This window comes from Aulonocara sp. 'chitande type north' Nkhata Bay, linkage group LG11 (genome assembly GCF_057382095.1).
Source record: "Aulonocara sp. 'chitande type north' Nkhata Bay isolate Kocher_YH1m ecotype deep benthic linkage group LG11, A_spYH_male_GT1.1, whole genome shotgun sequence".
Taxonomy (NCBI): domain Eukaryota; kingdom Metazoa; phylum Chordata; class Actinopteri; order Cichliformes; family Cichlidae; genus Aulonocara; species Aulonocara sp. 'chitande type north' Nkhata Bay.
In genome coordinates, this window is record NC_141354.1 from 7128643 (window position 1) to 7147286 (window position 18644).

At 40.6% G+C, this 18644-nt stretch overlaps 1 protein-coding gene across 3 annotated transcripts in view; it reads right to left on the minus strand.

Annotated features, from left to right (window-relative positions):
• The window catches only part of snrka (SNF related kinase a), a 57630-nt gene extending 39501 nt beyond the window's left edge, over nt 1-18129 (minus strand). Inside the window, exons 1-2 of one of the 3 annotated variants that reach the window (XM_086310317.1) lie at nt 17927-18129; nt 16431-17144 (exon numbers count right to left, since the gene is read on the minus strand). In XM_086310317.1, coding sequence (XP_086166443.1) covers nt 16431-17019 — 589 coding nt within the window. In that variant the 5' untranslated portion in view covers nt 17020-17144; nt 17927-18129. Of the gene's footprint in view, nt 1-16430; nt 17145-17692; nt 17815-17869 lie in introns of those variants that run through there. The other 2 variants (XM_086310316.1, XM_086310318.1) reach the window with 2 other exon arrangements.
• Between the last annotated feature and the right edge of the window lie 515 nt (nt 18130-18644).

Below are 18644 nucleotides of genomic sequence, written 5' to 3' on the forward strand. Positions count from 1 at the left end.
ATAACCAAGTGGCCGGCATAGTATACAGAAACATCTGTGCCGAATATGGCCTGGAAGTTCCGAGGTCAAAATGGGAGATGCCCCAAGGGTGGTGGAGAATGACCGAGCTAAGATCCTGTGGGACTTCCAGATACAGACGGACAAAATGGTGGTGGCTAACCAACCGGACATAGTGGTGGTAGACAAACAGAAGAAGACGGCCGTAGTGATCGATGTAGCGGTTCCGAATGACAGCAATATCAGGAAGAAGGAACACGAGAAGCTGGAGAAATACCAAGGGCTCAGAGAAGAGCTCGAGAGGATGTGGAGGGTGAAGGTAACGGTGGTCCCCGTGGTAATCGGAGCACTAGGTGCGGTGACTCCCAAGCTAGGCGAGTGGCTCCAGCAGATCCCGGGAACAACATCAGAGAGGCTCTGTCCAGAAGAGCGCAGTCCTGGGAACAGCTAAGATACTGCGCAGGACCCTCAAGCTCCCAGGCCTCTGGTAGAGGACCCGAGCTTGAAGGATAAACCGCCCGCAGGTTTTTTTTGTTTTTTTTTTCTTTTAATACACACACACACACACACACACACACACACACGGTTTTTTTTTCCTTTTGCACTAATAAAGTTGTGGAGTCGCAAAGTATTTTGTCTAGTCTCAATTATATTGTCAGTTATATTGTTATCGCAAATTTTTAAATGTATATCGTGATAAATATTTTTGGTCATATCGCCCTGCTCTAGTCTCTACGCAAATGTTACTCTGCCTCCCAACTCCCCCTCCCCCATCGCTTCACCTGCAGGCAACGACAAGATGGACACGGCCACATGTTTATGTGCAAGTGAATAAAGGCCATTTTCCATCACTCCTTTCCAATAAGCTACTGTCATTGATGACAAACTTCCTAATTTGAAGTGTAAATCTACTGAAACAAGCTGCCAGCTAGTGCTGGGTGATATGATGAAATATATATCGTGTGAATGATAGAAAAATGTGCCATTTGTCTTCTATTGTTTCTAACATAATTTTATAAATTATTACATAAAATATATCATTAACCCTTTAAAACACTCTGTTTTGCCTAACTATTTTTAAATCCCTGTACAACTGGAACCATGTAAGCTAGCGCAATAATTTTCTTTTGCATATGAAACCGGTGGAGGTGTACTTACATCTTATGCCATCAGCTTGTCCTAGGTCACGGTTTCCTTCCACACATAGCTTTGCAAAAATTGCATAAAAAGCACTTGCAACAACAATGCATGCATTCGCTTCCGCTTATCCTTTTCAGGGTCGCGTAGGGCGCTGGAGCCTATCCCAGCTGTCATAGGGCGAGAGGCAGGGTACAGAAACATGCTTTGCCGATCCGATCAGCTGTTCATAACACTTCCTACGTTGGAATATAGGTCAGCGCGAACTATCGCATGTCCGCCATTACCTGCCCGAAACTGGATGTGACGTCATTTTCAAGGAAAATGTAATTTTTTACCTTCAGGGCCTTATAAGCCTATGCTGGTGTTTTTAAAACTTATGTTTGACTTTATGCTTTTCTGTACCGTTTCTGGGATGCTTAGAACTCAAATTACACTGTTGGAAATAGTTTATTTTGATGCACATGCTGTTTCTTTGCAGCAAGTTGGGAAAAGAAAAACTATAGCCAGCCAAAGATACACCAGTCTTTCACACAAGGCCCTTAAGAGAAAACGTCCCAGCGCCATAAACAAACCACAGGAGCCATCTCGCGTTACATTTGTAAAGTTGAGAAGGACAGCTTTCATTACCTCATCAAAGTCCTTGATCCGAGGTACAGAAGCACTTCAGTAAAGTCGAGTTGCCTCGTTTATATGACGCATGCCAGGCCAAAGTATTGAAGGATGTTTGCAGTGTCGTGCATTATGCCTTGACGACTGACCTATGGACGAGCAGAGATACGCACCCCTACATGAGCGTAACCATCCATTTCATTAACAAAGATTGCACCCTCTGCGCTTGCTGTTTACAGACTGTGTACTTTCCAGATGACCACAGGTCAGGTGGTATATCGGGTTTTTTTTTGTTTTGTTTTTTTAATGTGTGTGTGTGTGTGTGTGTGTGTGTGTATATATCGCTACCGTGATATAAAATAATTCATATCGTGATAAATATTTTTTCCATATCGCCCAGCACTACTGCCAGCAGCAGCATTATAGTGCAATAACCAAATGTAAGCACAAAACTAGCCCAGATAGTTTTCCCTCTAAATCTTAAGTGAAAGTATAATATAACTGCTTAACATTTTAGTTTAACAATAATTAAAGTAAGAAACCTATAGCTCTTTAGGAGCTGCACAACACTGTTACATAATAAAAATAACAAATGTTTTCTACCTAGGATGGTGTATCTTGGGTGCAAGGTTTTTAAACCAGCTTCTCAACCACCATGTAAATGCATCAATAATTTCCATTAGAGTGCACTGCGCAAGTGCTCCAGCAACACTTGGTGGAGTAATTTGTTTTTTTTCTTGGGTCAAACATCATCAGCTAGTAGCATCTCTTCCTTTGTAGCCGGGGCAGTATGTTTTTACCTCCAGTGGCAAAGCAAATGTGTTGTTTCCTGCTTCACCGGGAACTGGTTCCTTGAATCTTTTCCTAAGTACTTTGTTACTGGTTGTTAAAGTAACTCGCTTTCTAGGCAGTAAATTGTCAAGCTGGGACAGAGCTCTTGCCACTGTCTTAGACATGCCTTGACAGGGCTTGTCTCAATATTGCACACTAGGGAATGTAAACACATACCAGTGCTACAGCAAGGATATAGGAACATGCTTATATATCCTGAAAAAAAACCTTACACATACATCCCTAATTGCAGCATCTTCCTTGCCTTTACAACATGTCTTCCATTCCAATCTTCAGCCACTTTAAATCCTTCTAACACATTGACAGTGCCTCTACAGGTACTTAACCTTTAGCAAGAACTTCCAGCTACAACCAGTTTGGTTGTGGAATCCATCACAATCCACTACTCTGTTGGTTACTGGAGAAAGAAGAAAAAAGTCATAGTGCAATCTCCTCCTTCTCTCTGTATTACAGTCATGATGCTTTAATTAATGGTTGTGAGATTGTGTCTCTTGGCATCTCTTCCTCTCATTCAGCCGTTTTACTCTGATGAACCACCAAGCAGCTTGAAATGACAGCAGCCAGAGAACTAGTAGGAGGAACTGAACCACATCAAGGCTGAGATATACTGTAATAACTGGTTTAAAGGTTTTCTTAATAATAACAGTCAAATGATTAAGTCCTTGACTTCACAATAATGACAATGTTGACAAAACTGTCAAGAACAATAAGCTAAATTACTATGCAGACTTATGCATCATGTGCATATTTTCGGGCTGAAAGTGCAAAGCAGCATCTCAGTGTTACAAGGGTTAAATGTGACTGCGCTGGAAGAGGAAAACAAATAAGTCTTAACTCATGTCCTTGATTCTAGCTAAGTTAAATACAGTGATGTGTCAATTAGTTGCTTTTTTATGCCTTTTGTGATTTTCTCTTAATTTCAGAAATCTGTGGTGTACAAGGTCAAAAGCACTAAACCTGTATGTAAAACCTTCCTTATAACTCACAGCTGGCCCATTACGTTAATTTTAAGCTGACATATTTTTATTCTACCTATTAAGAGTAGTTGGCTTGATTCTGAACCATGATCTGAATTATCATTACATATCATTTATTTAATCTTGGTGTCTTTTATTTATTTAATCTTCATTCTGGCTTCAGCCATTTCAGCCCCTCTCCTCTTAAGGTAACATTTCTCTGATTGGCTGCTCCTTATAAACACAGAGTGTAAAGAGCAGATGGTTACGGCTGCACACAGTGAGGTGTGTGCTTGAGATGGCCATACTTTGGATATCATATAGATCCAAGAGGAGAAAAAAAATGTTTCAAATTGAACCTTTAAGTTGATATCAGATTATCTTTACAGAGTCCACAATGTTACTGAGGTTGTTAAGTGGCTTGGTGCCATTGTACTCTTAGTTAAAAACATGAAAAGGATAAACAACTGAGACTCTGACAACCTGAAACAGCTTAATGCTTTACCAAGTAGTCACACATGTGCGACTAGTAGAGCAGGGCGATATGACCAAAAATATTTATCATGATATACATTTTAAAATTTGCGATAACGATATATCTGACAATATAATTGACACTAGACAAAATACTTTACAACTCCACAACTTTGTTAGTGCAAAAAAAAAAAAAAAATCAATGTATTTTCACTTAAACAAGCAGCTGTTTTTTTTTTTTTTATGTGCATTAAAGTTATATACAAATTTAATAATGCAAATGCAAATTCCTTGCTGACAGTTTAACCAAAAGGCATTTCCAGTGGAAATTGGCCGATATATCCTCAGTAGAGCAGGGCGATATGGCCAAAAATATTTATCACGATATATATTTGAAAATTTGCGATAACGATATAACCGACGATATAATTGATGCGAGACAAAATACAACTCCACAACATTACTAGCGCAAAAAGACAACCTTCCATTTATTTTCACTTAAACAAGAAGCTGGTTTTTATGTACATTAAAGCTTTATAAAAATGTAACAGTGCAAATGCAAATTCCTTGCTGAAAGTTTAACCAAAAGGCATTTCCAGTAGAAATGGGCTGACATATCCTGAGCATAACCATGTATAATATCCACTGAAGTTAAAAAGAGGTGCTTTGCAACATTAAACTGCAGTGTGCAGTACGCATTTTTCAGACCATAAGGTGCACGGGATTATAAGGCACATTAAGCGAAACAAAGCAGTCAGATAAATCAAACTTTATTAAACTCATTCTTCTTGCTTCCTCCACTTCTGTACCATTGATTCATTAATGTTGAATTCTCTGGCAGCTGCTCTATTCCCATGTTGTTGCAGTATATTAATGACTAACCTGGTATTGTGGATGGATTATCTCAGTTGTTCTCCTGACTGAAGTTTGGTCCGTTTACAGCATCCTGCCATGCGATTGCATTTGTCTCTAACCATGAAGAACCTTCACGTTAACTTTTATAAGTGGAAAAGTGTTAGTGTTCGTCCTCCAGCTTCACTGTTTATGTTATGCTAACATAGCTGTGTCGCTAGCGATCACGTAGCACATCATTATATACCAGCTAGCCCAACTTCAGTAACCCTACAAACGTCACTGCTGTTTAGTTTCCTGTCTTCATTTATGTTGGAAGTGATAGCAGAGCTGTACGTTTGATTTTTTTCAGAAATCTCTCAGTCAGAACATGCAATATCATGCTTAGGTAACTAGCGAAACTAGCGAGCTAACTTCCGCTAGCTTCCTGCTAACTTCTAACTCCGTTAAATGTAATAACTTTTGTTTTCATGGATGCCTGGAAGTTAAACTTTATAGTTACACCTGGTAAAGCAGCAATGCTGATCGTTTTATTAAAGATGAAAGAATTTAGACAGTTTTTAACTCTAAGTGATGCTGCAGTGTTGTTTGACCTGAAGCATACGGAGTTTAGGACCCAGATTACTCCCAGATTTAAGAGCATCTTAGTCCGACAAATACGACAATAACGACGGCCGCTTGCATGTTCTGCAAAAAAATGTGCTTTGTCGTGTATCTGACAGACAAACACCAAACCAGTTCCACATCACTGAAGTTGCACCATTTTTACAAACCAATTCTGGTTCATCTGTTTCACTCAACAATCGGCCATGTGCGTATGAAAACAAAGGCACTGCGCATGTACGTTTTACTCCCATTCTATCGCGATATTTCATTTTCCTATCGTTGCCTAACATTATACCGGTATTACCGTGAACGGTATAATATGACCCAGCCCTAATCCTCAGCATAACCATGTATAATATTCACAAAACTTAAAGAGAGGTTATACACACACAATACCATAATATTATGTTGAAGCACAGTACGTATCACTCCGCGAGGCTCCTGCCTACGATAGCCGCAATGCTCCGACAATCCATCAGGCGGTGCAGTTTGTAGCTTAGCAAAGTCGTACTAAAACATTTGACAGATTTTCGAGCGCCATGTACCACATAAAATCGTTACAAGGTCAGTAAACGCAACCAGAATTCATACATAAGGCACACGGAATTATAAGGGGCACTGTCGATTTTCAGATTTTAAGTGTGCCGTATTTTTCAAAAACCACGGTAATAACAACGGCCCGCTAGCGTGGTCTACCAAAAATAGTGCTTTGTTGTGTATCTGACGGACGAAAGCTAAACCAGTTCCACAGCAATGAAGTTGCAGCATTTTTACAAACCAATTCTGGTTCATCCGTTTCATTCAACGATCCACTTTCGCCCTTCTCATCCTCTGTCGCCGCCATGCATTTGCCGCCATGTGCGTATGAAAACAAAGGCACTGTGCATGCGCGTTTTACCCATATTCTATCGCGATATTTCATTTTCTTATCGTTGCCCAACATTATACCGGTATTACTGTGAACGGTATGATATGGCCCAGCCCTAGCGACCAGTTGTCTAGACTAGGACTGCCACGATTAGTCGACTAGTCACGATTACATCGACTATCAAAATCGTCGATGACTAATTTAATAGTCGACGCATCGTTTGAAGCTTTGTAAGATCCCAAAAGACGCAGGAATAAGTACTAGGATTTAAGAGTGTAATAACGGACTGAAACAGAAGATGGCAGCACTGCATGTACAAGGATGCCAAACCCCGAAGAAGAAGACTGTGTCCCAGAATTCATAGCGCAGCCCTGCTCAGTTTCCAGCAATGGCAGCAGCTAGTTAGTTTTAATGTTACTCTTATTATTCTTTCTGGGTCACAAAATAAACGTTTAACATATTTTCAGGCAGGAATGTAGCTGTGTAAACTTCAAATATCTGCTCAGTTTATCAAGACACCACATATTTTCAAAAGCGCTCCGACGTTGTCGGAGACGTCTGTTACCCACTAGCTCGATAGCTAGCCGAGGTTCAAGGCTCACTAGACCCGGTGAGAACACCGGACTCCTGGCAAATCGTTTTCAAACCCACCGCCGTCTTTCGCTACTCAGGTTAAACATGATATATAAGTCACTTAGATAACTTAAAAATGTTATTGTTTGGCTTTTTTTCAGTATTTTATTTGTTTCTGAGTAAATCGGTTTGGCTGAGATTAAAGTTATAGTTTTTACACAGCTGAATAAATGTCAAGCAGACAACTGATTACCAGAAGTGTGAGATGCTCGAGAATATACTCCGGTGTCCCGTTATATTTTAGATAGAAAGGTTTTTATTAAACTTCACCGAAACAATCTAAACTATCATTTTGTCTTTATTTTTACTTAGCACATACCTTAAACACTTAAAGCTGTAAGCTAATGATAGTTATATAAGACCAGATGCATGCTGGTGCAATAAGCTGTACGTTTTACGTTCATGATCTGATTAGTCGACTAATCGCAAAAATAATCAGTGACTAGTCGACTATCAAAATAATCGTTTGTGGCAGCCCTAGTCTAGACATCTAATGCAAAAAAATTTCTAGATGAAAAAGTGTAACAATTCATTAATATATTCAGAACTGCAGAAACCATTCCAGTAATTCTGCATAGGAGAAAATACTTTTGGTCCCCTTTATATAATTCCAGAAATGTACAGCCTTGAAGCAAAACCAAAATTCAAGCTAACTAGCTTGCATGAAAGTTAACCCACAAACGTGTTAGTCTACATATCAGCTAGTCAATTAGCATGCCAAGCAGCCAGTAGGCTACACAGTGGACTGCAATGATTTGGAATGATAGGCCTCATTGCACACAACAGCACCCACCTCCATTTTGTCATGGATGACTGAAAGGCATAATTACACTTAATCACCCCTTTCGATGCCTGCTCTCTGCTCTTTTTAGAATAGAATTCAACTTTATTGTCGTTGCACATGTCACAAGTACAAGGCAACGAAATGCAGTTTGCATCCATCCAGAAGTGCTTTAGCCATGATATAGATATATTACAAAATATATATAAGCAATAATAAAGGCAGGAGGGTGAAGAGTCCATTTTAAAGTGGAATCCTGCAGTGATAATGGTTAATCTAAGAGGTATATCTATGGTTAGATCTAAGGCTAACATAATTTCCTTTCTTTATCTCCTCCGATCCATCTTCTTAAAAAAAATAGCCACATCTAACTCCTTATTTAGTTTGTTCTTAAGAACAACTAAGAACAACAGTAGATTGGGTGTCAGCTGGCAGTGGAAAGATATACTGACAACAAATGTGAACACAGCTGACTGTTTCACTAGCTCACCAAGTGCTGGCCAGATGCAATACACTCTTGCCGCTCTATCTAGGATGTGAACTTTTGGATAAGTCAGCCAAACAGTCACTGTCCCTCTCAGTGTGTGTATTAATAGCAGACCTGTTGAATCGAAAGCAGAGCAGACATCTGCCAGCTCTGCCTGCTGCAGGACTCCCACCCACCTCCTGGAGAACAGGAGGTGGGTGGGAGAGGAGGAACTAACAGAGGTACAGAGGATGGCCCAAGTAAGAAGAAAATGGCAACATCTCAAAGCGAAGCAGAAAACAGAGCCTGGTCTGGTTTGTGGTGCTCATCTCTGCCTCTGGCTGATAAATCACTGACTATGCTGTAAAGTAGAGCAGGGCGATATGGCCAAAAGTATTTATCATGATATAATTTGAAAATTTGTGATAACGATATAACTGATGATATAATTGACACGACACAAAATACAACTCCACAACTTTACTAGAGCAAAAAAAAAAAAACATTCATGTATTTTCACTTAAACAAGCAGCTGTTTTTATGTGCATTAAAGCTATATAAAAATTTAACAGTGGAAATAGAAATTCCTTGCTAAAAGTTTAACAAAAGGCATTTCCAGCAGAAATGGGCTGACATATCCTGAGCATAACCATGTATAATATCCACTGAAGTTAAAAAAAAAGGGGCTTTGCAACATGAAACCACAGTGTGACAAATAGAAAAGTCAAATATTTATTTTTCAGACCATAAGGTGCACGGGATTATAAGACACATTAAGCGAAACAAAGCAGTCAGATAAATAAAACTTTATTCAACTCATATTTCTTGCTTCTTCCACTTCTGTACCATTGATTCATTAATGCTGTATTCTATCACAGCTGCTCTATTCCCATGTTGTTGCAGTATATTAATGACTAACCTCGTATTGTGGATGGATTGTCTCAGTTGTTCTCCTGACTGAAGTTTGGTCCGTTTACAGCATCCTGCCATGCGATTGCATTTGTCTCTAACTATCAGGAACCCTCACGCTAACTTTTAATGAGTGGCAAAGTGTTAGCGTTGATTCCTCCAGATTCACTGTTTATGTTATAGCTGTGTCGCTAGCGATCACGAAGGACATCATTATAAACCAGCTAGCCCAACTTCAGTTACCTTACAAACGTCAGTGCTGTTTAGTTTCCTGTCTTCATTTATGTTGGAAGTGATAGCAGAGCTGTACGTTTGAATTTTTCCAGAAATTTCAGAACATGCTATATAATGCTCAGGAAACTAGCGAGCTAACTTCCGCCATCTTCCTGCTAGCTTCTAACTCCGTTAAGTGTAATAAATTCTGTTTTCATGGATGCCTGGATGTTAAACTTCATAGTTACACCTGGTAAAGCAGCAATGCTGATCGTTTTATTAAAGATGAAAGAATTTAGACAGTTTCTTTTAACTCTCAGTTATGCTGCAGTGTTTGTTTGACTTTGGGACCTGAAGGGATGGAGTTTAGGACCCAGATTACTCCCAGATTTACAATTCAATTCAATTCAATTCAATTTTATTTATATAACGCCAAATCACAACAAAAGTCGCCTCAAGGCGCTTCATAGATACAAGCGCCTTAGTCCCACAAATACGGCAATAACGACGGCCCGCTTGCATGTTCTACAAAAAACTGTGCTGTGTATCTGACGGACAAACACCAAACCAGTTCCATATCACTGAAGTGGCACCATTTTCACAAACTAATTCTGGTTCATCCGCTTCACTCAACGAAACGCTTTCTCCCTTCTCATTCTCCATTGCCGCCATGCTTTTTTGGCCATGTGCGTATGAAAACAAAGGCACTGCGCATGCGTGTTTTACCCATCTTCTATCGCGATATTTCATTTTCTTATCGTTGCCTAACGTTGTACCGGTATTACCGTGAACGGTATAATATGGCCCAGCCCTACTGTAAAGCAGAGATTTCAAACACAGAACCCCTGAGCCAGAAAAGGCCTGCCAAAGGATCCAACCTACTGGGGGAGGGGGTATATTTTCTTGAGTTTTCACTTCTGTCATTACTTTTATTTGAGCCTGAGGTCTAAACTATAGCCTTCATACAAACAAAGACATTGCCTGCTCCACTATATCAAAGTAAGCAACACATAAGGCAAACAGAAAATGAGTTTTTTTTCCCTGTTAGTACATCCAGTGAAAAACATTAAGGGTACTGTTTTTTTTCCACTATAGAGCAACTATTAAATTCTCTCAAAAAGGCTATAGCCTTTTTTTTTTTTTTAAACACAAGCAGCTATCCATCCATCTGGCTTTGTGTGTACAATTCATTATTTCACTTATACAAAGTAGTGGCAGCTGCACAGGTCTCACTGCAAGAGACAAGTTAACCTCTCATACACTGCTCAGTGCTTTTGAACATGTCATTCTGCAGCCTCTACAATAAAAAGGCCGAAACAAAAGAAAGCGCAGAGTAGTTAGGGCCCTGTCAGGCAGAAATAAAGTGTCAATCCCACCCTCTCAGGCATATCGCAATTTTCAACTCAAGTCCTAAAAACTAATGGCACTTAGAGTGACAAGTCCCTACTTTGCATTCAGCGCCTAAAAAGCACACAGGCCTTGAAGAAAGTAAGCCAATGACTTGTTGCAATTCTATAACTTTCAACTTAGCTTTAGCAAAAATATGCAGTGGAACCTTTGACTCAGAGTGTCCTCGTGTCTTGAGACTTTATGCAATGCACAGCCTCTGCCACCTGTCACCCCATCCATTTACATGAGTCTCTCTTGGAAGCCTAGATAGCTTTGACTAATCCCCACCATAACTGACTGACAGCTGACCATTTGCTCACACAGACACTATTGCTAAGTAGGCCTGCATCCCCCTTGGATTTATAAATCACTCTTTTACACACACTTACAGGTCAGGTTTCCCTGACTTCTACTGCAATAGCATGCTTTTGAGGGTGCAAGAGGCTAAAGAAAGCAGGACTAAAGAGACACCTTAAAATGCACAAGTTCTCATACAACCAAAAAATCCAATGATACTGTCAATATCACGTTGCGGTGGCTACGAAGTACTACCAACTTCCACATATCACAAACTGGCATTTTAGTTGGCATTTCAATGGGGCAGATGATACATTTCTGTCTTAATCTTATTTTTGTAATAAGGAGGACAGCCTTGGATTAAGAGACTAGATATCACATGTAAAGATATTGCATATCAACGGACAAAGTACAAATGTAATGGTGTTGTTAAACCAAATGCAATAAAGTCTTCAGACAGTGTGATTACATTCAAGGAAGAGACCATAACTGATGCAAGTTCAAGTTCAAAACCCTACAAACTGACAGCAGAAAATGAGCATTTTGCTGTGTGTGCCAGAGTCGCTTTATACAACTTTACTTCTACACACTACAGAAAAATTAGCAGCTCTGCAGACAGTGAGTGAAATCAGTCACAATATGACTTTGTGGTAAGTGCTACGTAATCCGTCATGGATACAACTGATTGGTGAAATTGAGTAATTATAATTACAAGTTGTAATTCTTTTGTGTTTTATCTAAAAATACCACCCCGGCCTTCTACAGACAATTAAAACCTTCTGAAAAAAGGAATATGTCAATAACAGCCCAACCCAACCCGCTGTATCTACAGCGACCATCACAAATGTTGTTTTCTTCCAAAATTCATGACAAATGGATACAAATTTCACAGCATCTTTGGAAACATTCTTAAGATGGCTACATGCTGTGCCATTTTAGCAATCTCATAAATTTGCTGCATGCTACACTGTTTACTGCCCCAAAATAAACAATGCAGACCTTCACATTTGAAGCATGTATGCATGAGTAGGACATCTGCATACAATTACAGAAGATGCATTTGACCTTGACCTTCACTGTTAGGGTCCACGGTCAAAATTGACCTTGAAAAAACATTTAAAGAAACCATATCGAGTAATTTATGGAAAGGGCATGGAGACAGCTGTACAATACACTTTTTATGTTTTTAGTACGACGCATTGCGACGTGACAATGATGTCACAACAGGCTGAGGCCACCACATTGTAATAAACGCAGGCTGACATCTACATGTTGTAATGAAAACAAATCATCAGTTTTGGTATTGGTACTACTTTGGTGCCTAACTTGACCTCTGGGGGTCGTTGGGCACTCTTGGCATCAGCTATCAGATTTTTTTTTTTTTTTTTTTTTAAATAAACACTAAAAGTGCATCGCTATTAAAAAACAAACAAACAAACAAAAAAAAACAATACTGTGTGTTGGTACTTATACAAACATAAAGCATCACTATGACATATCTTTTACTAATACAGTGATTCTGCCCAGCTGTGCACCTCTGAGGAGCCTGTTTGGCCACACAAAATTCCCACAAACCTTCCTTCAGTCAGGCTGATACACTAATGCCTCTTTTCCACTAGTACCTACTCAGTTTAGCTCAACTTTTAAGGTTTTCTATTAGGTGGCAGTACCTGGTACCAGGTACTTTTTCAGTACCTGCTTGGCTAGTGTTCCAAGCAAGCTGCGTCAATACGAATATGTGACATCAACAGACTGCATGCCACCAATTGCCCAGTCAGTGGCATCACTCGATAGTCATCGAGAGCAACATCTTCACAATAATCAAAACTGCCATTTTTAAAACCGGGCAACAAGGGAAATGGCTGCACACAAACCAACACCGTGGTCCCTGAGCCGGACAAAAAGCAGTTGACTGAGCAGCAGTCTATGGCCATTGTTGTGTGGTGTTTGCATTGCAAACAAATGACGTCCCAGATGTTCAGACACGTTGCTATAACAGCCCCATGCACATTGAGGTGGTACTCAATAATGGGAATGGAAAACAACGGAAACCGAGTAGAGTCAAGTGGAGTCGAGTAGGTACTAGAGCAAAAGAGGAATAAGTTGTGAAACACTGACAAGTCCAAGGGACTGTGAAACTATTGTACTACTTTGTGTGTTTTATGTGTGGAATTGGGAAGCATGCTTGTATCCAGCTGGTTACCAAATGATGCAGGCACAGAGCAAATAAACTGCAAAGACAAAATGGAAAGTGAAGAAATGAACAATGTAGATTTTTTTTTTTTTTTTTTTAAATCCAAATCCAGCGACAAGGAAAATCTTCTGTCTGATTTGCAAAATCATCTGCAAATCAGGAGGGGTACACAGCTCCTTCAGTCTCCTATTTAGTGGTTACGTTAAAGAAAAGCATGCTCTGTGCTACAGCAATAAACCAGGCTTTAGTTTCAATAAAGGGGGTTCAAAGACATGAAACAAGCCCAGAGTGGAGATATGACAAATTGACTGAGACTCAAACCAGCACAGAGCAAAAACACAATCATTAATAAAAACCAGAAAACATTTGCTGTATATGATGCCTTTTTCTTCCACTGGCTCAACAATGATGCTAATAAAACAAAAGGAAGGAGGCAGCCAAAGAAGGTTCTGTGTAACCAAGCTCTTTAACACATCTTTAACGATGAGTTAAAAGGACTAGCTTTATAAGGGGGAGTGTGCTTTCACACATTAAGTAAGAAAATAACAGTTCTGTCCAGAGGAATTGCAGGAAAGACATTCGTTGTTTGTTTTTTTTCCCCATTTAGTCATTTCCATTTATGATATCTTATATTGATCCTGAGAAAAAAGATGTGAAGATCCTTTTTCTCAGTGGAAAATGGTGAACATAATGAGAAAACATGGTCCTGGGCCCAGTGGTGGGAACAAGCTGAATGAGTTCTAGTCAAAGCCAGTCAGTCTGTGTCAACACAGGACTGCATAAATAGCTGCATCCTGCTTCTTTCTCATCCTCTCCTGGCCCAGTCCAAACAATAGCATGGATTAACTGTCCTTCCCATCTACTGGCAGTGGGCAACAGTAACCAGGACTGCAATTAAGAGCCCCTCTGGCTGCTCTCTGTAGACACAGTCCTGAAGCTTTAGCGATGGAACCAAATCCAGCAAAACAGCTCTACTGTGCACACGTGCACACACAGTAGCCAGTAAATATGTTGATAAGGTTCATTAATGGCTGCTTGTAGCCAGGAAGGCTTTCATAGGTTAAGGGCTTTTCATCAGCTAAAGAGTGCCAAGAGCACAAAATGCTGAACCCTCTTAGTACAAAGTTTAACCCCGCCATCAGTTGGACCATAACAGTAAGAAACAATACTCTGTAATGAAACAACCAAGTGGTAGTGACTGAAATACACTGCCTGGACTGAGACTATATACAGACCATCATTTTTAATCTGTGGAATTATACATAACAAACACAATCTAATATGATTTTGGTTCTGTGCAAGGAGATGAACAGGACTCTGCTCTCTTAGGGACACCCACTAGAATACTAAGTAAACCTTTCAGAAGCCTTGCCTGCACATGTGCAAATAATAAGCACTTTCTCCTCATTCCACTATTTTAGAGTGCAACAATCCATGTGGCTAATGGCTCTGACCACAGGATCCAAAGGCCACACTAAAAAAACAAAACAAACACAAACAAAAAAAGCGCCAAAAAAACAACAACAACAAACCACCACAGAATAACCATCAACCCAACAACTGGAGAGAGCTGCTGCTAGAAAACACAGGAACAAGTAGTACCTATGCAATTACTATGTGTGCCAATAAGTATATCTCACACAGCAACCAGCTGGAAGAAAGCACAGACTGGCCCACCATCTAGCTCAACAGTAAGGTGAGCGGCATTGTGGACTAATCTGAATACTACAATTGTAGGGATGCTACTGAAGACTCCATGAAACTGATAAACATTCCAGACTGGTTACTACTGGGGTTGTAACAATTTCTCCCAAACAATGGTTTTGGTTCATACCACAATTTTGGGGGCCCACATTGTTAGTTTATACCTTAATTCATTCTTTAGATGAAGTGCATAACAAGAAAAAAGTAAATTGTCTTCTCTTTACTTTAATGGATAATGCATGTTGGTTGCTTGCCACCAACAGCAGCAAGCGATAACATGAAGCCTGCCATTTAATCAGATATCCCCTGCAGTCATGCAGTCAAACTGTTCACAGAGCAGAGGGTACAACGCTGTCCAGTCACGCGTACAATATCAAAGTCTTAGGATAAATGAGCATGTGTGTGGTTTGTGATTGCATGGGTGTGTACGGCTCAATGAGAAAGTAACCACAGCTTCCTCATTGCCTCAACTGCACCTCTCAAGTTTGTGAGAACTCCATTTGAAAAAGAAAAAGCAAATTAACATCTAGCTGACTGCCCTTGAAGGAACACCTTTGAGAGCCCTTTCTACATGCATAAATAATCATGAGACCGATTTCAGACTCCTTTAGGATTAAGACTGCATGCACACCCACACCGTCTGAAAAACAAGCTTAACAGAGTACATCTCATTATCCAATTCAGGAGATGGACTTAGTCCCATGGTTTTAGTCTCAGCAAAGCCACCTGATATGACAAATATCATAATTATGTCATGGAAGGACACGCAATGTGTCTGTCTGCACTGTCAGTCCTCACAGGAAAATCAATGAGACAGTTAATTCAGTGCAATGGGACACTCACAGACATCAGCTGTAGTTGGGCTGACCTTGTAGCCTACGGCAGCTCTCAAAATGATCCATGCCCAGCAGCACAGTGCTGGAACACACACCTTGGTATTTAAAACAAGTTCTGTTACACAGTCCCAGGGCTCATAACTGTTGAGTTAAAGTTATCTTACAACAACAGCGAACACATGCTCAGGCTCCGTATAAAGACTAAGTGCCGATGTGTCACAGCAGGGTGAGACAAAACTGTGTGAAACAGGTGCTAGCCACATTCCCACCCATCACACTGCTGTGTGCTAAAACTGGCTATTAACGTGACTTTGAAAAGACGTTCTGTGCAGTTTGATTCCAAAAGCCTGTTTTCTGACAATGTTTTTAGTTTTGTCTTTTTTTCCTTTCCTTTTTTGGAAGAGCTAGGGGAGTTAATAAAGTGGACAAGATAGTGAACTAGTGCTCAAGGCAACAGGCCCGGTGCTCTTCAGTGGAAGATAAAATGACTGCTGAAACTTAATGAGTGCATTACACTTTTAAAAATGCGCTGCATCAACATTCACATCCTGTCTAGTACACACCTCTGCAACTCACCAATACAATGTTCTAATTAGCTGTGTGACTCATTTCATTTCTTTACCATCATTCATCAGCCAAACATCTTTTGCATACCTACAGCCGGAGCATCATACTCATCACCCAGTAGTATTTCAGGAGCTGAGTATGCCAAAGATCCACAGCTGGTGGTCAGCTTTTTTCCTGGCTGAAACTTGTTACTGAATCCAAAGTCAGTGAGCTTGACCAGCCCTTGTTTTTCAAAGAACACCACGTTCTCGGGTTTCAAGTCCCTGTGCACCACGTGCAGCCGATGACAGTAGGAGATAGCGTGGACAATTTGGGCAAAATATTTCTTAGCCAACTCTTCGTTCAAGCCCTCCTCATGCTTCATAATGTAGTCAAACATATCTCCTCCATCTCCAAGCTCCAGGATGAGATAAAGCTTCGTCTGCGTATCTATCACTTCATACAGGCGCACAATGTTGGGGTGCTGCACCAGCTTCATGCAGCGGACCTCCTGGAAAAGATGGCCCGTCGCCACTGTGTCTAGCTTAGTCTTGTCAATCACCTTCACCGCCACTTTCTCCCCAGTGAAGACATGGCGTGCCAGCTTGACTACAGCGAAGTGGCCACGGCCCAGGGTCTTGTCCAGGTCGTACAGGCCGGCGATCTTGCCATCGTAGCCACGCTTAAAGCCTGCCATAACTCTGGAAGGTGAGGGGGAAAGGGGAGCCCCCGCTATGGGCAGGAGCGGGTTGGATGAGTCAAGAGGGTCCAGCTTATTTCAGTTCATCAAAGGCTTAATGTTAAACCCATGGTTCCAGCTTCCTAATGCGCAGAAGACACAAACAAGCAAAATGCATTAATTGCCTGTCATGAGAAAAGCTGATGTTAAAAAAACAGAGAGAAGCACCTTTTTCCATTGTGGTGACATGTCAGTCTAGCCTAAATGCATCTGCCTGTCTCTTTATACAGCGTTATACAGAATAGGCTTGGCTACATGACAGAATTAATTGAGTTCAGCTAAGCGTACTGAACATATATATGTTAGCACAAAACCCGGTGTGTTTAACCACTCAGCTTTCTGAATGCAGTGAGCTTGGGCTTGTTTTGACAGGGTGGTTGCTACATGCTGCACCAGCTAATGCATCCCAACTCGTTGCCTCGTACTGATAAAAATTGAACTTTCCTAATATGTATACATACATTAAATGTTTAAAAATACTTGTTACAACAACGGCAGAGTTTAAGCTCGTAACTCAGCTGTGTAACGGGCCCGGAGGTAGCACAACCAACTAACGTTAGCTCCCACCCGGGGGACGAGGGTAGCTCGTTGTTCATTGATTGATCCTATGTTAGCTTACCGGATGACTCACGTTAATCACTTTGAAACAACGGAACGTCACCAGCCCACCCTACAGAATTTTCAACACAAACTCATTTTTCGTTTTGGTCACTCGGGGGAACAGGTGTTTCTTTCAATACCACCCAGCTAGCCTTAGTTAGCATGTAGCATATAGCAAGCTAAAGTTACTACGGTTCACTCAGCTCACCGCTCCAGCTTCTCTCCGCTAACCATAAACCCGCGTGTCCAAGTCTTCACCGGGTACCTTATGCGCTCCGGGGCTGTTTGTTTGTGGCGAATAATCACAAAAGACCAGGACGGTGCAGCCTCTTCAAGAAGACCACGGCACTACACGGTGCCTATGCCCAGCGTTCATTCCATGAAGGAGGCATTGCATCGTTGGCAACAGCTGCCCTAATCGGAATGGTAGTATCCTCCCAGCCGAAGCGGCGGGGCTGTGGCGCTGCCTTCGGGTGCTGAAAGTGTCAAAAATGTCACACCGTCACACTTATCATAGAATTGCTTTAAACATTATACACAAGGTATAAAACGTATTTCCTTTCTTGAATAGATATGGATCACGATTAACTACAAAACCATTAAATTTTTTTTAAATGCAATAACAAGGTAGCATTTTTTTCATGGAACCTACAGTATAGACACTAATTGTTTTTGATCGCTTTTGTTATTATTGCTAATTGACACTAATAAGGTTGTAGTCATTTGGACAGGCATCAGCAAATTGTATATATTCACAATCTAGCAGACTGAATACAGGTTCTTTCGAGGAGTACTTGAAGGTAGCATATCAGCATCATCAACCGCATTCAACTCTGACGTCAAACAGTCTTGATTGGAAAAGGTTGCTGAACAACACAAATATTGTAGACAGATACTGCAGCAACAACAAAAATAACGATAATGTTACAATAATAATAATAATAATAATGACACATTTCCCTGAAAGTTCAAAAACCGTATAC